Below are 22,318 nucleotides of genomic sequence, written 5' to 3' on the forward strand. Positions count from 1 at the left end.
AGTTTTATTCAAAAACCGCACTTACTAAACATGGAAGGAAAAATCATACATATGAATTTGGTTATGTCCTCAGCTGCCCAATTTGTAATAAGTCTTATAAAACTGATCGAATTTATTTAAAACATATAACCGAAGAAATCAATCAAGTGGAGTAATGAGTTACATAATTAGAGATGGCAAAAAAATTAATGTAAGTACGTATACATATGGATATAAGGCACAATATTGTAAAATGGATTTTTGTTTGCTATATACCCATATCATATTTCATATAAAGAAAGTTTATTAAAATTATACAATCATTACACATGAAGTCTAATGTAGACTGCTACTAACTAATGATTATACAATAAGATTTAGAATAAAGTTAATTTCTGTACATAAAATATTGAAAAAGTGGAATGAAATTCAAATTTTCTGTTCTAATTTAAGTCAAATCTATTCTAATTTGAATTAAAAGAAGTTCAATTCTTTATTTTTAATAAAAAAAATTCTGTTAATGTTATCTTAAGCATAATATAAAAAATAGTTACTTTACTTCATTTGTTTGCAGGTGTAATAATATGTGGTTACAGAAAGGTTTTTAAAAGTACCTACGTAAGTTAATTTTAAATTGTTTGGTATGAGCTTTAAAACAAAAGAGTTGGTGTAATATGATCTGGTGCATGTTACAAAAAAATTTTCCTAAATTTTCAAAGACTAAAAAGAACTAGTGTAGAAAATATGTAAAGAACAGAAATAGCCCAGAATTGAAATTGCGGTTTAGTAAATCAGGAAAATTAACTATATGTAAACAATTTCGAAACTTAAACTATACTAGATTCGGGACTATTTAGTGATTAAGATTTTTATTTTGTTAAGCTATTAATTGATTTTCAAATTAATAATTTGAAAAATAATAATATGGAACGTATGAAATCATCAAATAGCAAACTGAAGTTATTTTTCAATTGGGACATGTCCATTTAAAGTGTGGTAAATAGTATATTGTAGCAAGTAATACAAATATATTTAAGTAGGGTGTTAAACAAAACTTGGAAAATTTGAATTAACTTCCGCAAGAATCGATGCAAATTGCATTATGTATTCACTTGAAGTTTTTTTTTTAATGAAAAGTATTAAACACAAAAAGAGTTTATATTTTATTAAATTTAAAACTGTTTTTGCTATTTGAAACTTTTCAGCACTTACACCAGCTGGTCTTGAAATGTTTTCCGAGGGGTTCCTTAATATATATAGAAAATTCTGCAGCACCAGGTTTGAAAGGATACAAACCACTTTTTTTGAAGATATTTCTGACTAGTTCTGTCCGATCATTATCACCTTAATCACGCTTCAAAAGTTGACGAAAATTTTCTTTGATCATTATTTTAGGCGTTGAAAGTCTTTTAATAATCATATATATTTTTTTTTTAATCTACAATGAAAAAACAAGGATTCCATTTGAAATCTCCATTTTGCTCTATTGTTAACTATTGGCGGGATTGATCCCATAACAAGCCTGAGCTGTTTACATTCGACCTTCTGGATCTTTTAGATCGGATTTTTATTAAAAATAACCAAAAAACATAAAAGCATTTCATCCCCGTCAAAAGATCTAGTTAGTTAGCTAAATATGTCTGTCTAATTATTTTCCTTTATCTAATAATCCTCTACCATCGTTGAACCAATTTCTATTATATCTCCTTGTAATAAAGACTTACTTAAAGCTTAAGCATTATGACCTGTTACATGCTGTGTCGCTTAAAATTGCATAATACATTTTTCCCTTGGCCTATTTTAAATGGCGTTTTTCTCTTTTTGTCAAACACGTCCAAAAGTTCTTTTTTTATGTGAAGCCAAATTTCGCTAAAAGCCAGTCGGCTTTTTTTCATCTTGTCTTTATTATAACAATATACCTATTTTAGTTATCTAGACTACCTTCTTTCGGTTTACTACGAATTTTGTCGTACAAATTGGTAATTGGAGTACCATTTTACTTTCTGGCTTATATTATGGAAATTAAGCCATTTTTGATTTTTCAAAGGACGCTGGTAAAGCAATTTCCATATATTTTTGGTGTCTTTCTATTATTTTCCTACAAAATAATTTTTAAAAAATAAATATGAATGTACATATTATTATTTCCTATAAATTTGTTGTCTGAATAAAGGAACGTAATGTTTTATAACGAAAAAACTGTCAGAAATTTTTTAAAATTTAATATTACTTTGTTCAAATACGCAAAAAATTGATGTAAAAATTATTTTTTTTAAAAATTAAAAAAAAAACATAAATTAATGGTCCTAATATGTTCTAAAAATTTCATTGTTGCATATTTGCTTATATTGTCAGTAGGACTATAAGAAGAAGGGATATAAACAATGAAAATTGTACAATTAAGTTATGTCCTCAAAAGCGATTGCACCTACAAATTGTTACTTAATTACACTCTCACTAGATCCTATAAAGTTTAGGGCCCAGCAGTTTTGTAACAAGTAATAATAATTTTTCATACCCTGTATGGAGCCCTTGTGCTCGTCCGACGTTCAAAAACGAATAAAGCAAGTACCACTAGACTTTCACGAATTGTTTCTTTTTTGACAATTTTAATTGGACCAATTGGAAAAACGGGTTTGGGTAGCTGCGATACAGCTCAAATTGATTATTTTAAAGATTTCAAAACATAATAAAAATATTAATATATTTTGTATAGGTGTATTAAATTACATTTTAAATAAATTCTTATAATAAAAACTTTAATAATGGTTGCACTGTCATACAATCCTAAAAGCTAATTATATTCTTAAAATACGCAATTGACTCTTGAAATAAAACTACTTTTAAATTATACTTTTTTTCAGTTTTTATTTTTCAAAGTGAAAGATATAAGTTTTTATTGCATTTTTAAATTTTTGAAAACGTTCGTTATAATGTTTACAAGATATTTTACATATATATATATACATATATGTATACATATATATATTTTTTTCTTATTTAGCAATATTTTGTGTATATTTTATGTATATTTTTTAATTCAAAGATTTTTTTTTTATAATAAATTTTTCAACATTTTTTACTTGATTTATATAATGTACTTATATATTTTTTATCTTCTAATTATGTATATATGTATGTGTTGGAGATGTTAGAATCCAAACTCATAGTTATAATTCATTTGCTTTTCATTATTAATTTAAGTTTTCGAAATTCAAAATCAAAAAATTATTTTTGAAATGTAAATGAAATAATTACGTTTTTTTTTCTAATTTATAATATTAATTTCGAGTTTATTTTGTAGTTTATTTTTGAATTTATATTTTATTATTATAATTTCATTGAAATTTAATTAAAATTGTTTTTTTTTTGCTTTTTTTTCGATTTTACGTTTTAAATTTTTTAATAGGTAATTTATATTAAATACTTTTTAACATTTTTTCTTCTAAATTTATGAATGTTAATTTAGCAAAACTATAAATTTCATAATAATTTTTTTGTATTTTTATATTTTACAATTTTTTTTGTTCTTTTTATATTATTATGTGTATTTTATATTATTATTTTTTTTGTCAAATACTTCTTTTTTGTTTTTAATGTTAGTAGATATTTTTGAAAATAGCTTCGTAGTTTAACATAAAATTTTTGTATATAATAAAACAATATTTAGGATACAAACAGTTCTAAAGCGCATTTATTTGTTTTTTTTTTTTTAATTTTATTAAAATTAAGCAGACAACAGTTTAAATGAATTTCATTTTATATGATTTGATTTCATAAGTTTACCTTTTTTAACAATATTTTAGTTAATATAGAATATTTCGATAATAATTGGAAGACAGTGAAACATAAAAATACATAATAGGTTATAAATTTCAAATGTTATACGTTCTTTTTGAGACTTAAAATTATTTGAAAAAGGTTTGAAATTGAAAGTTTTTTTTATTGAAAGCATTTAAAAAAGTTCAAACGAAAATACGAATTAAATAAGTTAAGAAAAAAATTTAATAGGTTATTTTCCAATATGATTAATATAATAAAAATTTGATGGTTTGATGTGAAGAGTTTAAATCCCATTGCGATCGTATTCTGCAGACTGTTCCTAGTAAAATCCAAAATGAGATTTATAAAGTAATTCATAAACAACACATATTTTAAATATTTTATATTTTTCTGAATAAATTTCATGTACGTAAATAGCATTTTAAAACGAAAATGAATACAATATAAACTAATATTAGTAAATATAGTAACTTAGCGAATAACTAAATATAAAAAATATAATAGATAAATACAATAAAATTTGCTATATGTATATTAATATAGCGGATAATATTGGAATTTGTACGTTCTACTCTTAGAATTTTTAGTACGCAACACTGCGTATCACATTTTGAATTTGAAATTTGTATTTTGAACTCAAGAAGATCCAATATGAATTGATTTAAATTTGAAATCCTTAATTTTTGTTCTACTGTTATTTGTGATTTGCAACTCGATTAAAGTTTTCAAAACACAAAAAGTTTTAAAAAAAAAAAATTAAGTAAAATGTTTTAAATGTTTGGTTTAAAATTTCAAAACAGCTTTATATACAAAACAATTATATGTATATATTTCGAGAAAAATAATCAATAATATAAATCGCAGTTATAAAGAAAATTATTTCTTTAAAAGTAATGTAAAAATAGCGAAGAGAATTTGTCACCAATTCGAAATTCAATTGGCAATATGATAAATGAGCTTAGATAAAAGTACTTTGAAATCGAAAAGAGTTATTGGGGCGATAAAAAATTTGTATTCACTTTAAATGTCGTAAAAATATGATAATATTTACGATGCAATATATCATATTGTGTATATGAAAAACTAAAAAACTAAAAAATATTTCTAATTTAACAGCTAATCGGCACTTTCTCAGTAAAGATTTTTTTTTACATTATGATCTTTATAACTTAAGTCGATTGCAAATTTTCGATTTCTACGATATTGTGACTTTTCACGACTTTCGAGTCGAACCGTTTAAAATTTTATTGATTACCGCAGTTGCGGTCCATTACCGTTGTAACTTGTTTAACACTGAAAAGCTGACTATTATTTGTTTATTTGTTGTTTTCAATACTTGCGAATAATATGGTATAAGTAATTTTAAACCATTATAAAAGGCAGACATGTTCTTCATTTGAATTTTATGAAGTTGTTAAATAAAAATTTGAAATGGAACCACAAATATATATAAGAGTTCATAGCCTTGAAATTTTGAATTGAAAATTAAATTTTAATAAAAATATTTTATTTTTTATTTATTTTTATTCATTAGTAAAATTTGTGTTTTAATGTACAATTAACTAAGCTAAATTTTTTAATATTATTATATTTGTTTTTGTTATACTGATTGTAAGTTAACTGTATAAGTAAGTAACAAATTTTATATGTATATATAACTTGAGAACTTTGAATCTATATGATAAACATTGTAAGCTTATAATTTATAAAACTATTATATTACTAGTGCTAAAATTTTATTTTAGATAAAAGGACGGAAAGTTAAAAGTTTTAACGATATTTTTAATTATAAGAAATGAAAATAAGAATTTGCAATATAAAGTAAAATAAAATATAGACTAAGAGGACAGACATATCGTTTATTTGCTCTAGGCAGTGTACATATTATATGTATGTCTTACAGAATTTATGAAATTATAAATCAACCAGTTTTTTTTTAACTTTATTTAAAATGAGAAAGAATAATTTTATTAATTTTGTTTTATCTTTCGTAAAACTTTGTCCGATGTAAAAATTTTAATATCGTATTTGTTGAAAACATAAACGATGTTCGACATATAAAACGAAAATTCTTTGACACAAATTTATTTAGAATCTTTAAAAGAATTAGTTAATAAATAAAAGTTTGTAAGAAAATAAAATAATCAGAAGTAAAATAAAATGCAAGTATATGACGGCACGTATTTGCTTTGATAAATTTTGCACTAATTAGTAAAAACCCATTATAATTTATAGTAACGTATTGGTAATTATAAAAGTGACGATTCACAATATTATTTAAGTACACATTTAATATAAGAAATATAATAGAAATAATTTCAACAATCGCTTTTTATTTTGTACAAATTAAAGCTTAGTCATCTTTATATCTTATAACATTATAGTTGTCTTAAGATTTCTGCACGTATAAATATAGGTATAAGCTCTTATTTTATACTAGCAGGATATGTATATACATACGTTAATTATATGTCAAATGTTTAATAATTAGAAATGATTTTTAATTATATAAAAATTACAAATTTAAAGCATAAATTTTAATATGTACATATATCAATTTAAAATAACAGGACTAAATTTTGCTATTAAAAAAAAAATGTTGAAATCAATCAAGTATACAAACATTTAAAAATTAAATTCAAGTGGAACCAAAATTTTTTTTGAATATGGAATTTGATTCTTCTCATCACTTAGAAAGCGTTTAGAAAACTCAGAAACCTTAAATTTTTTTGCCGTAATAGGACGATAAGCGAAAAATTATTTTAAAACTGCAATTTCGAAATGAACCATAAAAAGGATCAGAAAAAAACAATGCTAGATTAATTAATAAAAGCCAAATTAAAGAAAATAAATGCCTTTGATGATAAAATATATTAGAGCAACTCTTTATTGGAATTTGTATTTTAAGCAAATAAAGAAATAATACGATAAAAAGCAGAAGGGCAACCTCAAATATGTCAATTATACTTATGTAACGTACATTATATTGCAATAATTGACAAAAGTTAAAGAAATTTGCGTATATTTGATCTGGAAGATTCACTGTGTTATGGCAATTTTAAAATAATATACAAAATTTATTATTCACTTCAAGAAAATTTAATGGAGAAGAATTTTCTTGAAATCAGTCAAAAGCTACAATATAACAAGAGATAAATATATAATGTGTTTATTTATAAGGTTGAAATTTTTATAAATGCAATACCCAATGATATTTGAACGGACGAGAGCAATACTGGCCTAATCAACAATTATTCAAGATCGTTTTTATGTCGTGAAACAAATCGTTACGAGTTTAACTATATGGTTCAGAATTAATATTGTGATACATTTCTCATGTGATAATTCATAAATAGAACGTATATAAGATACATATTGCTTGATGAGAAGGATAGACAGCTGAAATTAATCCCAAGAAAAATTTTGGAGTTGAATAGCTCTAATTTAATAGAATTTTTATATGTAGAACTCCAAATATGGTAAAAAGTGAATTATGGCAGTGAGATCATCCAGGTTTAATAACTCAATGGACAAAATTTATGCTTTTTTCTTCATAAGTTTGGTTAACATCAAGTTCTTTTAAATTTTATACTTTAATACTCGTTTTGTTCTTTTGTGAATTTTCACAAAATTCATGTTACATGTAATTTTCCGTTTTTCAATATTTGAAGCATTTACTTTACTTTTGAAATGATTTGAATCAAATTTTTAGTATAAGTATGCAACTATTTTTTTTTTATTAATGCTAAATTTTAATCTGCATTTACAGGACTTTCATAGGGAATCTAATTATGTATTAATTTTTAATAATTTTTCATTTATTTTTTATAATTTGTCAAATATTTATTTTTTACAAACAAAAAATTCATTCCTCATTTAATTGAAAAGATGCACTTTCGGCCTTTATTTTATATTTATTGACTTTGTTGATTTTTTTCGTATTCTTTATTTTCAAGTTAAATTTTTTTTTTTAATTAAGTTTGAAAAGTATATTATTTCCATTTATTTTAATTTATATTGAATCCAAAAAAATTAAATACGATCAATTCTTAAGTAATAAACTATGGTAATAATTATAATAATTTTTATAATGTAATCTAAAATAATTTAAAATTTTTAAAGTTTTTAATATTTAATATTTTTATTTATTTATTTATTTTCAATTATTTTTCTCTTCTATAAGGAAATTTAATTTATAATTTAGCTATAATAAATATTATAATTAATTGTTTAACTACTTTTTTATCACTCGGCTTTTTATGATTTCTATTTATTTAATTTATTATAATAATCAAAAGATAATTAATTACAAAGTTTTTTCATAAATATTTTTAAAAATAATTTTACTATAAATTAAAGAAGAAAATGAAATATGTATGTATTTAGTAAATAGTCTTATTTTAATTAATTTGTACTAAAGGCTGAAAATTGTTTTCTAAAGAAAAGAAAATAGGTAAAAATTTAAGAAACTATCTCATAAACTTGATATTTATATTTCATATTGTTGTTCTTTATTAAAAACAGTTCATTTATAAAATACTCTTCTCCACTTTTTTTGAAAAACAAATTGTCGTTTAGTAATCAAACAATATTTAGGGCTATTATTAAACAACAGATTATTAAATAAATCCAAGTCAAATTAACACTTTATAAAGTAAAACTAAAAGCAATATTTTTTAATTAAGTGTTAAAAAACTTTACCAAATTATGACATTAAACGGTCAATGCATTTAGAGACGGGGAAGTTGTTAACCATTTTCTTCTAAAGAAATAATTTTGTGGCAAAGATTTATTTATATATAAAATTTAGTCATCTATTTTGGTGTGTATAGGACTTATGTAAACAAAAGCCTTGATTGACGGACGAAACCTTAAAAGAGTGAAGCTAATAAGCACTTTTCAGATTGTTTCAGAACTTTTTTAAATTGCTTTTTTCATTCTTCGTTTTACATATTACAATGTATTTATTTTTTTTTTTCAAGCTCTTAAATTTTTTTCTTGTATTTTTAGAGAAGATGGAATTAAGTAAAAAGATGTCAGCATGCTAAAAATAGTATATATACCAAAACCTTTAGTCCAAGACACATTTCAAAAAGTGTCAATGCTTAAAAGCTAAGATATTCGCCTCATATTTGCTGTGAACATTTAAGTTTACGTCTAAAGTTCAAGCTTGATTGAAATTAGCAACAGCATGTTTAAAAAAGTAAATTAGGTGAGAGCAAGTTACTAATGCGAGCTTACATAATATACGAGTAGAATGAAATTTTAAAATAGTACATCAATTCACTATAGCTCAATAATTATTATAAAATTTTTATAAATATATATTCAAAATTTTTAATTTTTTTTTTATATTTTTTTAACGTTATCAAAATTATAAAAGAAATGTAAATATGATGATAAAAAAAAAAGGAAAAAAGTATTGGCATTTTAAATTTGAACTAATTTAGATTAAAATTTTAATTAAGTACATACATATTACAATTAGTATTATAATAAAATTATCAAAAACTTGATTGATTTTGAAATATTAGTTATATAATAATTTTTGTCAGCTTTGAATTAAAAATTTTATTTCTAAATTTGCGACACTTTATAGAAACCAATAAGTTTATCTCTTTACATTTTAATTTTTTAATCTTTCAATTAAAAATTTTCATAATAATTAATACTTTTAATTTTTATAATTTTAATTATTGTGTAAATAAAATGATTTATAGATTATTTTAACATTTTTTTGTTTTACTTTGTTTTAAGAATGCCTCAAATACTTTTTAAATTACTCGAATATTAAATAATTTTTCATTTATTATTAAATTAATTTAGATATTGTTCTAAGTTTCTATATTGTATATTTCGTTTTATTTTTTTTTTAATAATTTTTAATTTAATTCCACTATTAATAGTAATAATAATTTAATTATAAAAAAAATTAAAGCGTTATTTATTGAGAATTTTTTTTTTTTGTTTGTTGCTGTATGTTTTAAGAAAATTTTAATTTAAAATTTTTTTTTTTACGTTTTATTATCTTTATTAACTTTTTCTTATTTTTATTTCATGATTATTATATAATTATATAATATTTTCTATTTATATATAAACAAATTTTCTATTTTAATATTTTATAATTTTTTTTCTAAATTAATCGCATTGAATTTGATAAAACAAAGCAAATTTTTAAGATTTGATTTTCTTTTTAAATATTTTGTAATTTTTTTTTAATTAATATTATTTTTTATTTTAAGGTACGTTTATTTTAATTTAATGATAAAATGATTTTTAGAAATTTTTTTTTCTTTTTATTTAAATACATTTTGGTCTTGATTGATTTTCGATTCCGGTTGGGAACTATTTTTGTTTTCTTTTTTTTTTGTTTTTTAAAGAATTTTTTAATGTAATTTTCCGTTGTGTTTTTTTAATTTGTATGTTTTTACTGTTATACCATATTAAGTGTTTTTTTTTTAAAGTAACTGTGGATTATTTAAAGCAGTACAATAAAAAACCGGAAGTATATAACGTAGTACAATTCTAAAAGTTTAATAAACAGAATTAAGGCATTTTTGATTAATAAAAAAAATTGGCAGAATATTATTGTAATAATTTTGTTTGGTTTTTATTATATTAAAAATTAAACTTGTATTAAAATTATATTCAAAATAGGACTTTGAATGAAATGTAAGATCTTTTGAAGTAAAATTCAAGGAGTAGTTATACCATAGAAATATAAAGATAAGCCATTTTTATGAAAACAAAAGCTGTAAAATGTTCTAATTTAAAATATTTGATTTATAAAAAGCAAAAAAGAGCGATTTGTTTTGTTCGAAAATTTTATATAATATTCTTGTTTGTTTTCATAACTTCTTTAAGAATTGAGTTTTGCGACTTCAAGTTTATTTCGAGCTTATATAAATATCTTATAAGATATTGGTTGGGCTTAAAAATCAACATTAGCAGATTGAAAAAGCGGAAACAAAAGCGATGTTAAATGTTTTTAATGAACTCTATATTTAAAAAAAAGTAGACGGAATAAATTCAAGAAATTAAAGCAAATAGAAACTCGTATAAAAACTTTAAAAATTCTTTGGAACGGAATTCATTTGGAGAAAGGAATGTACTCGTAAAACTTTATAACCCAACATGAGAATAAAAAAAGAAAACTAAAAATAGAAGTGGAAATTCTTCTTAAATCTCATTTTCTTCAAATAGTCGTTAATGTCAAACTGAAGTCGATTTCAAGTAGTGTATATGTAATTGTCTTAAAAATATATATATACATAATTTAAATCCAATTTAAAAACAAAAATGTTATGTTATGATTATAATTGTTAAAGTGTAGGAGTTTAAACTTAATCAAGTATTTTACAATATTAAAAATATTCCAAGAGCAATTTCAATTAACTATAAAAGTTAGTAGCGGACGCAATAATTTATTTTCATTAAAAAAAATTTAAAATATTTGATGCAATACACAATATTTTACATAAAGAATATGTAAGTTTCCTTTTATAGTTTGATAGAGGACATAGCTTGGTGAGGCGAGAATATTCATAAAACGAATCGTAAAAAAAATTTGCAATGTAACGTAATTCGAAGAACATAATTAAGACAAAATTTTTTCACAATATTAATGGTTATTTAATTTTGAAATAAATTATAAGTTGGTAATTGTAATAAAATAAAATTAATTGTAAAACCCTTTTTAATTGTATTTAAAATATTGAATAATTAATTAGAAATTTCTTAATAATTAATAATAAAATCAATGAAAAATTCGTAATATCATATTTGTGGATCCTTTATTTAACTTGGCCACAATTTGATGGACCAATAATCTTCTTAAAATTCTTATACTGTCTTTGATATCCACATTTCAATAAAATTGTATATTATAATACGATTTAACGAATAGCACTAATTTAATTGAATTTCGTAGTAATTATTTTGTGATTTCGCTATAAGGTTTTCGGATGTCAGTCATTTTACATTTACGGATATCCCATTAACTTTACTAATATGTAAAATAGTAAATCTGATTATAAATAAAATTTTAGAATTTAATAAACTTAATTAATAAATAAGAAGTATAAGAATTGCCATACTTTCACAACTATTTATGAGAAAACTTCCTAAATTAAAATTTTATTAGAAATAATGATTACTGCAAATCTAAAGTACTAAATTGAAAAATTTGGAACTTTTCGAAAGCTGTGATGGGTTTTTATTTTATTATGTCGACTGTGGAGTATAACCATTTTATTTTATGAATATATTGAAGACTATATTAAAATATTGATAGATGAAGTAGTTAATGATTTTGTTCTTCTCTTGAAATAAGATAGAAAAATTCATATTTTACGCACATAATTTTTCGTTTCTATATTATTTAAAATACAGTTAAAGAAAGTATAATAGACTTTTTTATAAGTATATTATACATATATGTAGTTTGTTACAAGAAAATTTGGTAGGATACCAAAAAGTAAGTTTACAAATTTCTTTAGTATTATATTAAATAATTTTCAATATTATCTTGTTGTGGTAGCAATACCACTAGAACCGAAGTTTTGTTGATCGTGGTTTGCTAACAATTAACTAAAGAAGATTTCCCTGATTTTTAATAATTTCTATTACAAAAAACATTTAAGAAAATATTTAACAGAGAAGCAGAGAGACTTACAAGGCTGTTCCTTTAGTTTTGTTTACATTTTTTAATATAAAATTTGAATTGTAAAGTCACGTTTAGTTGAACATTAATTATTAAGTTTGTTAAGAGGCCAGGTTTACATTGCACTATTTCACTGTTATAGAAAAAATCCATTTTTATACAATACATCTCATAGATGTTTAAAAATCCATTGTTCAAAATTTGAAGTTTGTTCATAAAGAGTATTTTATTACCAAATTGTAATTTTACTGAATTTTATGCAACTTAGTTAATAATTGTCAATATATTAATATATATTTTGTGACAATCTTAAGTAATAATGAAGATGAAATTTTGTAAATCGCATATTTATATTATTATTCACCATATCTGTTTTAGTTGCTTTAATGAACAGACGTTTTAAAAAAATTATGTACCTAAATGAATTCATTATTTACTTCATCATATTTATCGTTTCTAGAAAGCCATGCTAGTTCGCCTGCCACCACGATAAGCACCTCTGGATAAACCACTGTGGGACATGCTGCGTCCGCTCATCATACTACCAGTTTCACTACCTTTTCTTTCCCTAGCTCTTCTTAATAAATCGGATGTGGAAGGCCTTCGACTGCTGCTAGCGGAATGAGTACCAGGTCTCCGATTTGGGCCGGTCATAATATCCGACGTTGACGATCTACGAACAGTGCCCGGTATTGGACTTGGACAAAGAAATGGTGAGCTAGCCTGTGATCTAGATGATTCAAAAGTATGTATATTGAGCAGTTGAGAGCTTGATCTTATATAATTATCATAGCTACTACGTCTGGTTTGGTATGGAGATTGCGGATAGGTTAATAATAATGTTTCAGTTTCATCTTGATCAACGGTTTCAACTTTAACATATGGCATCTTACGAGGATATTGTTTCATATTCACAATCGATGTCTGACTATCTGTTATTGATTTTGATTCAGCATTTTTATTTGATTTAGATGTTGATGTACCAGACGATGATGTTTTTGTTATGGCTTCACTAGTACCAACACCACTATCACAAATAATCCCTTTTTCAGGATCTGATGGCGAATTACGTTGACTGCTAGTGCTTTTTCTTCTTAAACCTGAGTAAATTGATTTAATATGGAAATCAAATGATCGAAAATTAATCAAGCTAATATTACGTTTCATTGAGGATTTTTTAGATTTTTTATTTAATTGATTTTTATTTAATTTTAGTTCAATATCATCATTTTCGGCTTGATCAAAATCAAATTTTTCAATTTGCTGTTTATTAGCATCAAATGTTGAACGATTAATTGGTAAATTACTTGGATTATTGTTGTTAATATTATTATTATTACTGTTATTATTATTGTTACCATTGTTATTATTATTGTTATTATTATTAAAAGAATCTATTTGAAGGGGTATACTATCTAAGCGTTCATTATTATTTGAAAATTTGTTTAAATTGCCAGAAGAATTTGAAGGTTTTAAATTTGAAGTAGAATACTGTTGTTGTTTTTGATAATCTTGATTTGACTGTTGTTGTGGTTGTTGATAAGTGTCTCCAACTTGTTGCTGTTGTCTATGACTAACATTCGTTATTGTTGTTTGACTACTAAAGCTATTTTTACTACTAACCGGTTTCAAAAATTTATTATTATTATCTAAAGACTCCTTATGTCACTGAATAGAACAGAATCCTTGTTTGGAGGCATCTTTAGAATCACCACCATCTTCGCTGAATAAATCATCTTTTGGTGAATCTGGCCCACAGGCGCCGCCACTAATTGATGACGGCCCCTGAGGGCCGGCTGATTGTCACCGAAGTGCCAGTGTTGATATCATTGGTGGCCGTACCGGTTTATTTTCTAAAATCCTTTCAAGTTCAAGCATTACTCCTGTTGACAAACGTGGTAAAAGCTAAAACATTAAAATAATAAATTTAATTAAAATATTTCAACTTTCAAAGATTTGGTTAGTATTAAATACAATTAAATAATTAATTGTACTAACTAATAGCATATAAATTTTGTTCCAAATTTAGTAAGCAACATAATAAGAAAACTACATGTTTGCATTATCGAAATGCGCTTAACTTTTGAAACGACAATGAAGCCACCAGATAATCTTTCTTCAAACCTTTCGCCAAGCGGCAAAAGATTTCAAGAGAGATTATCTTTAATGAAAGTTCAACTACCTAGTAATGAATGACAGTCATCTTTTGGTAGAGGTCGATCATACGAATAATGAATTTTTTATATTAAAAGCGTTTCATATTAATTACATAAAAAATGTAAGTTTTTGTACCTGTAATGCTTGTAAACTTTGATGTAATTGGTCAGCTGATGTTGCACCCAATAATAAACAATGTACTGGCTCGTGCTTTAATGACCATGCAATTGACAATTGAACAGGACTACAACCGAGTTTTTCTGCTAAAGATGCTAAGTCCCTTAATCGATCTGAATGTCGACGTGGTGGATCCCCACCATCTACAACATCAGATTTCCAACCATAAACTTTTTCTGAAGATAACTAAAAATTCAATCAAGAAAAATAAAATATTAATAGTATTAAAAGTCCTATTGTTTATATACTTTATAAATACATAAATGTACATATATTTTAAATTAAAAACAAAAAAGTTTTTTTTACATTCTTATTGACTTCATCTTCTGTCCACGAATAACTATGGCTTTTTGTTTTAAATGAACCTTTTGGAAAAAGAATTTTATCACCATTTTGAGTATCACCTAATGCCATTGATAACGGACCCCAGACCATCAAACCCACACCTATTTTATTATACATTTCAGGCAAATATAGTTCACATTTTTCACGACAAAACATATGATATTCTGATTGTTCAACGATTGGCGTTATACAATTGAATTGTCGACAATTTGTATATGCTTCCATTATTTCCACTGGAGTCCAACGCGCCGTACCCCAATACATGGCCCAGCCTTGTTGTATACAATAAGTCATAGCGCGAACAACCTCTGTAATGATAGAAACAAGAGATGAATTATAGTATAAAACGTAAATCATAAGATAATTTATGGCTTTTTTGTGTTATTTCGCTGTTAAAACTTAGATGTGTTTATCATATTTACGTTTCGTATAAACGTGTAAAAATATAAAATCTTTTTGAAAAAAACAAACAACTATCGATATTCGATTCGTTGCACAGTTTTAATGACATAAGGTATAGAGATATATTAGAATAATTTCAGTTTAATTTATAAGACCAATTCAATCTTCGTAAATGAGATGGACTAGATTTACTGAGGTGCCATAGCAGTTTTGGATATTTATCCTTATTTTGACCATTTTCCGTTATTCTTCAATTAATAATTTGAAAAGTAGCAAAATACAAAACACAGAGCTTTCTTTCACCTTGAGTAAGGTGAAAGCGAGTGCTACAAGCAAAATATAAGTCATACTCTCTATCAGTTATTTAATTACAACTTGAATATTTAATGTAAAATTAAAAGCTGAAACACACCTTCCATAGGGCACATTGGATCCGCTTTATGAATTATAACAACATCAATATAAGGCAACTGTAAGCGTTCTAAACTAGCTTTAACTGATTCAATTATATGTTTCCGTGATAATCCCTTTTCTTCCGATCTGTACAAAAAATAGTCATATTTTTTTAAATATTTTTAAAAAATTTTGTTCCGTTACTTCGTGCTCCAATATATTTTAGTTGTAATGGCATATGTGGTTCGTTTCCAACCTAATCTTCGCAAATGTTTACCAATCTCAGTTTCAGAATGTGCTTCAGATATATCAAAAAAATTGATGCCGCTTTCGATGGCCAATTTTAATATTGCTTCCGATTGTTCTTCCGTAACTCCAGGTGAAAATACTGGCCATGTTCCTAAGCCCACATTTGAAACTCGTAGACCACTTTTCCCTAAATTTTTGTAACGAAGACCTGGTGTTGGTGTAGATCCATGTCGTAAGGGTAGTGCTGGATTTGATCCCAAACTTATCGATCGTCCTAAAGATTGTTTTTATTTTTAATTTTTATAATATTAATAAAGTAGATGTATGTATTAGAAATGTACAAAAAATGCTCGCATGCAGTTATATAACACTAAGAGTCAATAATTTTATATGTTTGTATGTAATATGTTACCACAATGAAAAGAGCTCTCATAAATATTTTAGAATTTACCGAAATCAAGATGTCCTCCAGTACCGCTAAACTCCTCCATGCAATCAAGTGATGCAATTGGAGCACGACACCTTAAAAAAATAAAAATATAATTATAAATGTTATTTCATTATTATTATTATTAAAATCAAACTTTGAAAATTTAAAAAATAATTGAAAGTTTGAATCAAATCTGAAAAATATAAAATGAATAAATGAGCTTCGAAGAACGTTTTACAAATCAGTCAATTTAATTCAAGTTTTCAAATCAATTTGAATCAAGTTTTACAATCAATTCAATTTTTCAATTCAGTAACGGTTTTTCTTAAAAAACCGAACCTTGTGTTTATAAATATAATGAGGCGTAAAAATTCACAAATGAATCAGTTTTATATCGGATTGATGTGTCCTGTATAATTTAGATAACGTCGTGTGGAGCACTATTCAAATAACAAACAAGAAAGTTTTTTTCGAAATCATCGAAAATCTGGGACAATACGGAGAAAAAAGCAATGCAAAAATTTTTTTAATCACTGACGTTATGACTAATAACACAACATTTTTATTTCCACAGCTTCAACCATATCTAACAAAAAGTCTCTGCTAATAATAGAAACTATAATGAAAAAGTTACCTTTCAAACAAAAACAAAGCCAACTAACAATTTAGGGAACTTTGGAACATCGTTAAGCAGAGCTGGAATGAAATCACGAATTTAATTTATTTAACCAAAGATTTGATAAATAACTTAGATTATTTAAATTTTTATAACTCATGTGTATGTGGGTAGTTTTTTGTTTATGCTAACAGCTATATGATAGTGCTATTCTTGGATTTACTTTAGTTCTAGTTGTTAGATCACATGTTTTTTAAATTAATAGCATAAAACACATACAATATATTAAGGTGTGAATAAATTTTTGCATACAACATTTTAAAATTAATTCTGTTCCAAATGCTATTTTTAGTATTGCATTTTCTATCAAACGACATTGTGTTCCCCATGTTGCAAATACATTTCCGATGTCAGGGATTCTCTAGAGATATTCGATGATCTTTGAGTGCTGTTGATTTATTCTTGATATTGATTAATTAATTCTTGCAAATAATTTCTAGTTTTTGTGTGTACGTAAAAGTAATATTTTTTGTAATATTTGTAATATTTTTATTAATAGTGGTTTTAGCGCTAATCAAGATAGTTTAAATAAAATATTGTTATCGAAATTCATACAAGTCATTTAAATTAAACATTATTTATTTTTCTTGATTTTAAAATTGCCAAAATGTGGTATTAACAAACAATTATTCATCTTATGAGTTGTAATTGCTGAATTGTGTAGTAATTAGCATTACTACAATTTTAAAGTCACGGTTTTCAATTAAGCCTCCTAGATTTCTTTTTAATTGAAAACGATTAATATGAGTAGAGTAGTAAATATTAAGTCAAACTGTTTTTTCCAAAACTTATAAAGCCAATCAATCTTTTGACGTCATCTTGTTAACTGCTTTGTTCTTGTCATTCAATAATCCGGTAAATAATTAAAGTACTAATTTTTATAATCATATTTATGAATTATAAAAGGAACCATATTAAATAGAGTGGAAATTAATTTTACAATATAATTCAAACCCGTTGCAGTTCAACAAATTGACTTTTTCATATAAATTTTTACTTGTGTATGTATATATATAAAATGAATGTAATTTTATGCTTGATTGCATTTACATATGTATTTATTTATAGTCTTAGATATGGCTTTTGTTTTGTACAAGAGTTGAAACTATTTACATTGATTTTGACTTTTGAAAAAAGCACATATATAATTTTTTTTTTTGAAGACTGAAATGCGGTACACATACATAGATGGTTTTCTATGGTTTCATTTTATAAGAATGCCGATTATTTTGCTTTCGTATGAAATGTTTTGGTATACCATTTGAAAAATTTAATTAATTCGTTTGCAATATTTACTGAACATACGGCTAATGAAATGTAAAGATAAAAATGTATTGATTAAATAATTATAATTATTATACGTAAGTATATGAATGTATAAATTTTAAGTGTAGTTTTTCGGCTGGTATAAACTGAATGACAGGAAGTAATTTTAAATAAAAAACTAAGTAGTGTAAATTAAAAGTGATGATATATACGGCATGATTTCCCGGCATCACACATAACACGTACTGGTATGTGTTAGCATCATCATATGGTATATTCACATATGAATTTAAATGGGTGTTTAAATAATATAGACCCTTTACTGCAATTGCAGCAATTCTATTACAACATACATATTACTACAAAATTTAGTTTAGAAATATTTTAATTGATTAATAATTGTAAAGTAATTCGGAGTCAATTTAAAATAATGGCATAATATATTTTTAATAAAGAATTATAATAAAGCTCAAGTGATATGATTTTTAAAATTAATTCCCAGCTAAATTTTTTAATAGTTGAATCGGATTCAAAAACTCCATAATATTGCAATAAATACATAGAAAGTCATACGATAGAGATGGAAGCATACTATTAAGTGAACTAACTAAAAGAGTCACTTTTTATGAAATTTTCCAGATACATCTTAATAAAAATTTAAAGCCTAAATAACATGTATTTGCACGTAATCCACGTCCATTTGATGTATGAATTTTTTGAAGTTTAATATATGTAGATATTAGATGTTTTTCATAAATGAAAAACAATTACATATTATGGTTCACAAGAAAAGTGTTACCATGTTTTATCAGAGTGTGTACGTTGAAAAGTAAATCAGTATAAACGAGATATTCACTCTTATTGTAAATCTCACTCGTAGCACTGAAAATCGGAGAAATTACGAATTTCATATTCTGAATTCCGAAGAAGTAGAATTGAGTTCCGAAACGCGTATTAGAGTAATTACGAATCACGCTCGTAATGCAAATAAATCTCAAAAGTTTACTAATGAAATTTTCAAACGAGTGAGATTTATAAATACTTAAATTCTACGTGCGTAACTTAGTTTGAAATTCGTAGAATTCTACGAGTGAGATTCACAGCAAGGGTGATTAACATAGTTCCACGTTTTAAATTTAACATTTTAGAAATAACATAAAAAAGTTAAAAATCCAATAAATAAGAGCGGAAATTTAATATTTTCGGATAGTTGCAAAATTTTATTACGATATTAATTATTTCTGCCTTATATATTTTGAAATAACAAATATTTGATTTAAAATTTAAATTGTTAAATTAAAATTAGTGAAATTTAGTTCTCCCTTTTCATGTTCTTTAGTATTTCAACTTAATTTTTTGTTTTATATTACCTCATTAATGGCAGTGATTCAATATAGACTGGTGTATCTGATGTGAAATTTTCATCATCATCATCATCAATGGCTGCTGGTTCTTTTTCGTCTTCAATATCAGTAACATTTTTATTCATAATTTTCATTCAATATTCAATGAAATTAATTTCCAATCTTTTTTTTCGATAATATTCTCTCTGCTTTTAAATATTAATAATCTATTCTAATATTTTGAATTCATTTTTAATTTATTATTATAAATAACAATTAAAATTAAATTATTTTCCTATTTTTTTTAATAATTCTAAACTATTGGCTCTTATTTTGTACACTATCGTTAAAAAACTATGCTCATTTATAGTTTTAAAATAATTTTTTTTCTAAACAAAATGGAAATAAATATAAACTAAAAATTGAAATATGTGCGCTTATGTGCACTAATATCCAAGTACATATTTACATGTTTACATATATTTTATATGTTGTTTTAAGTACATAGATAAATTTTTTTTATTAATATTTTAAATAATTTTTCTTTTAAGTACGGTAAGAAGGAATATAAAAAACTTGCTTTCTTTAAATATGAATAAAATTGTGTGAGCACTTTAAAATTTTTATATTTTTAGGGTTGGAGTGAAATTTTTAAAAATTTGAATTTTATTTTTCATTCCGCATATCTTATTATTTTAACACGTCTGTGTCAAAAATGGTCATTTTAGAAACAAAATAGATAATAATTTTCAACGAATATTGTATGGCAGGGAACAAATACAAAGCAGCAAATTGGAATCTTGCGAGTCTCTCAAGAAAAAATTCTGATAAAGTTGTTTATCTAAAAAATGAACCCGAAGACATTTTGTTTTAATTTTAAATTCGACTTCGACTAAAGTAGTTGCGCTATTAAATGGTTGAATATTAGTTAGATTCTTTTAAAAAAAGGGGTGGTTAAAACTGTTTGGAAAACGGCACAATAGTGCTATTCGATATTTGGACGCGTGCTAGCCCCATAGATAAACAACATTAACAAACTAGTTTTATAAATTCTATAAATTGAGGATATTAAAAAATTTATAAAAGTGCTTGTTTGAAAAGCGATTTTTCTAATGAATTCATCCATCCTTTTAGTTTTGTTTTTTAATTTGAATTAAAAATTTTCTTTTCAAATTAGTGAATTCATCTAGAAGGTATCGTAAATAATTTATTCTGTTAATAATTCTATGTGAATGCGGGTATTCATTTGTTCAAGTAAAACAATCCAAGTTCTTGCTTAACGATTTTATATTTTCATCTTATTGAATTTGATCACATAAGCAGGTATTTTAAATATTATGAGAGAACAGAGTCATATTCCGCAGAACGGACTCTCTTAATGTTTCTATTTGATCTCTAATTTCTTATTTTTAATTGTTATTTATATATGTATGTGCAACATATTTTGTACAGTACCCTATTGTTTGCCACACTAATTTTCAAAAATATCAAAAACTTTACCCATTGAAAATTTTTTTACTATTTTAAATAAAAGTTGTTAAGAGCTTTTAGCTTTTACGTTTTATTTATAGTGAAAATTAATATTGCATTTTTACAGTATTGTTCACATGGTTTACTAAAACTCTTGCTCGTTTTTATGACTCTTTAAATAGTTTAAAATGTTCACAAAAAATGTGCATTTATGAATTTAAAAAAGAACATTAAATTTTAGAGAAAATTTTATATTTAATTCGAGTATTTCGTCGCAGGTTTAAAGTTTTTATTAAAATTTAATTTTTCATTGGTGGACATTAAAGATGATGTTATTATTTAAAGCTCTAGTGCTGATAATGTACTAAATTTTATTATTGAAAACAATACTACTTTTATTATAATGCAATAATAAAATTTTTAGAATAATAAAATATAATATTATATAAAATTTTTTTTTAAATGTTTATTTTTGTACAAATATCATTTGGTGGTGACGTTGAATTGCGATTTTTGCACATTTGTTGTTTTAGAAATGGCAATAATACGAAATTCAAAGACAGTATAATTCACGAGTTATTATTGCTACATTTGAAAATAATAAGGTACTTTTAAAATTAGGGATTATTTTAAAAACCCAACAGAGATTTTACAACAAGTCATAGAAATTGATTGTAGAAACAATTTTGCTTAAATATTGCATAGTTTTCATATTTAAACTTCAACGTAATTGTAAAGTCCCAAGAAAGGAGCAGAATTATTTGAGACATGTAAATGGATATATCATATATAGATATTTCATATATGAAAGGAATAACATACCTCGTTGTAAAAGCTCACGTTTGCAAACCATAATCGTATAAAATTTGAATAACTATATAAAATTTTTGGTCGAATTAAAAATGACCAAGCAGTTAAGCCATCTTTACGTTAAAAATCTAAGTATACAGATTTGAATATCAATTTATATTTTTGGTCGTAAA

At 24.3% G+C, this 22,318-nt stretch overlaps 1 protein-coding gene across 1 annotated transcript in view; it reads right to left on the reverse strand.

Annotated features, from left to right (window-relative positions):
* Positions 1-2,926: 2,926 nt before the first annotated feature.
* The window catches only part of LOC129618568 (voltage-gated potassium channel subunit beta-2), a 119,208-nt gene continuing 99,816 nt past the window's right edge, over positions 2,927-22,318 (reverse strand). Inside the window, exons 4-9 of the mRNA XM_055533394.1 lie at positions 16,602-16,672; positions 16,106-16,424; positions 15,921-16,048; positions 15,068-15,414; positions 14,720-14,947; positions 2,927-14,332 (exon numbers count right to left, since the gene is read on the reverse strand). Of these exons, the coding sequence (XP_055389369.1) occupies positions 14,231-14,332; positions 14,720-14,947; positions 15,068-15,414; positions 15,921-16,048; positions 16,106-16,424; positions 16,602-16,672 (1,195 nt within the window). The 3' untranslated portion in view covers positions 2,927-14,230. The remainder of the gene's footprint in view (positions 14,333-14,719; positions 14,948-15,067; positions 15,415-15,920; positions 16,049-16,105; positions 16,425-16,601; positions 16,673-22,318) is intronic.

Source organism: Condylostylus longicornis, unplaced genomic scaffold, assembly GCF_029603195.1.
Source record: "Condylostylus longicornis isolate FDR11 unplaced genomic scaffold, ASM2960319v2 ptg000001l, whole genome shotgun sequence".
Lineage (NCBI taxonomy): Eukaryota > Metazoa > Arthropoda > Insecta > Diptera > Dolichopodidae > Condylostylus > Condylostylus longicornis.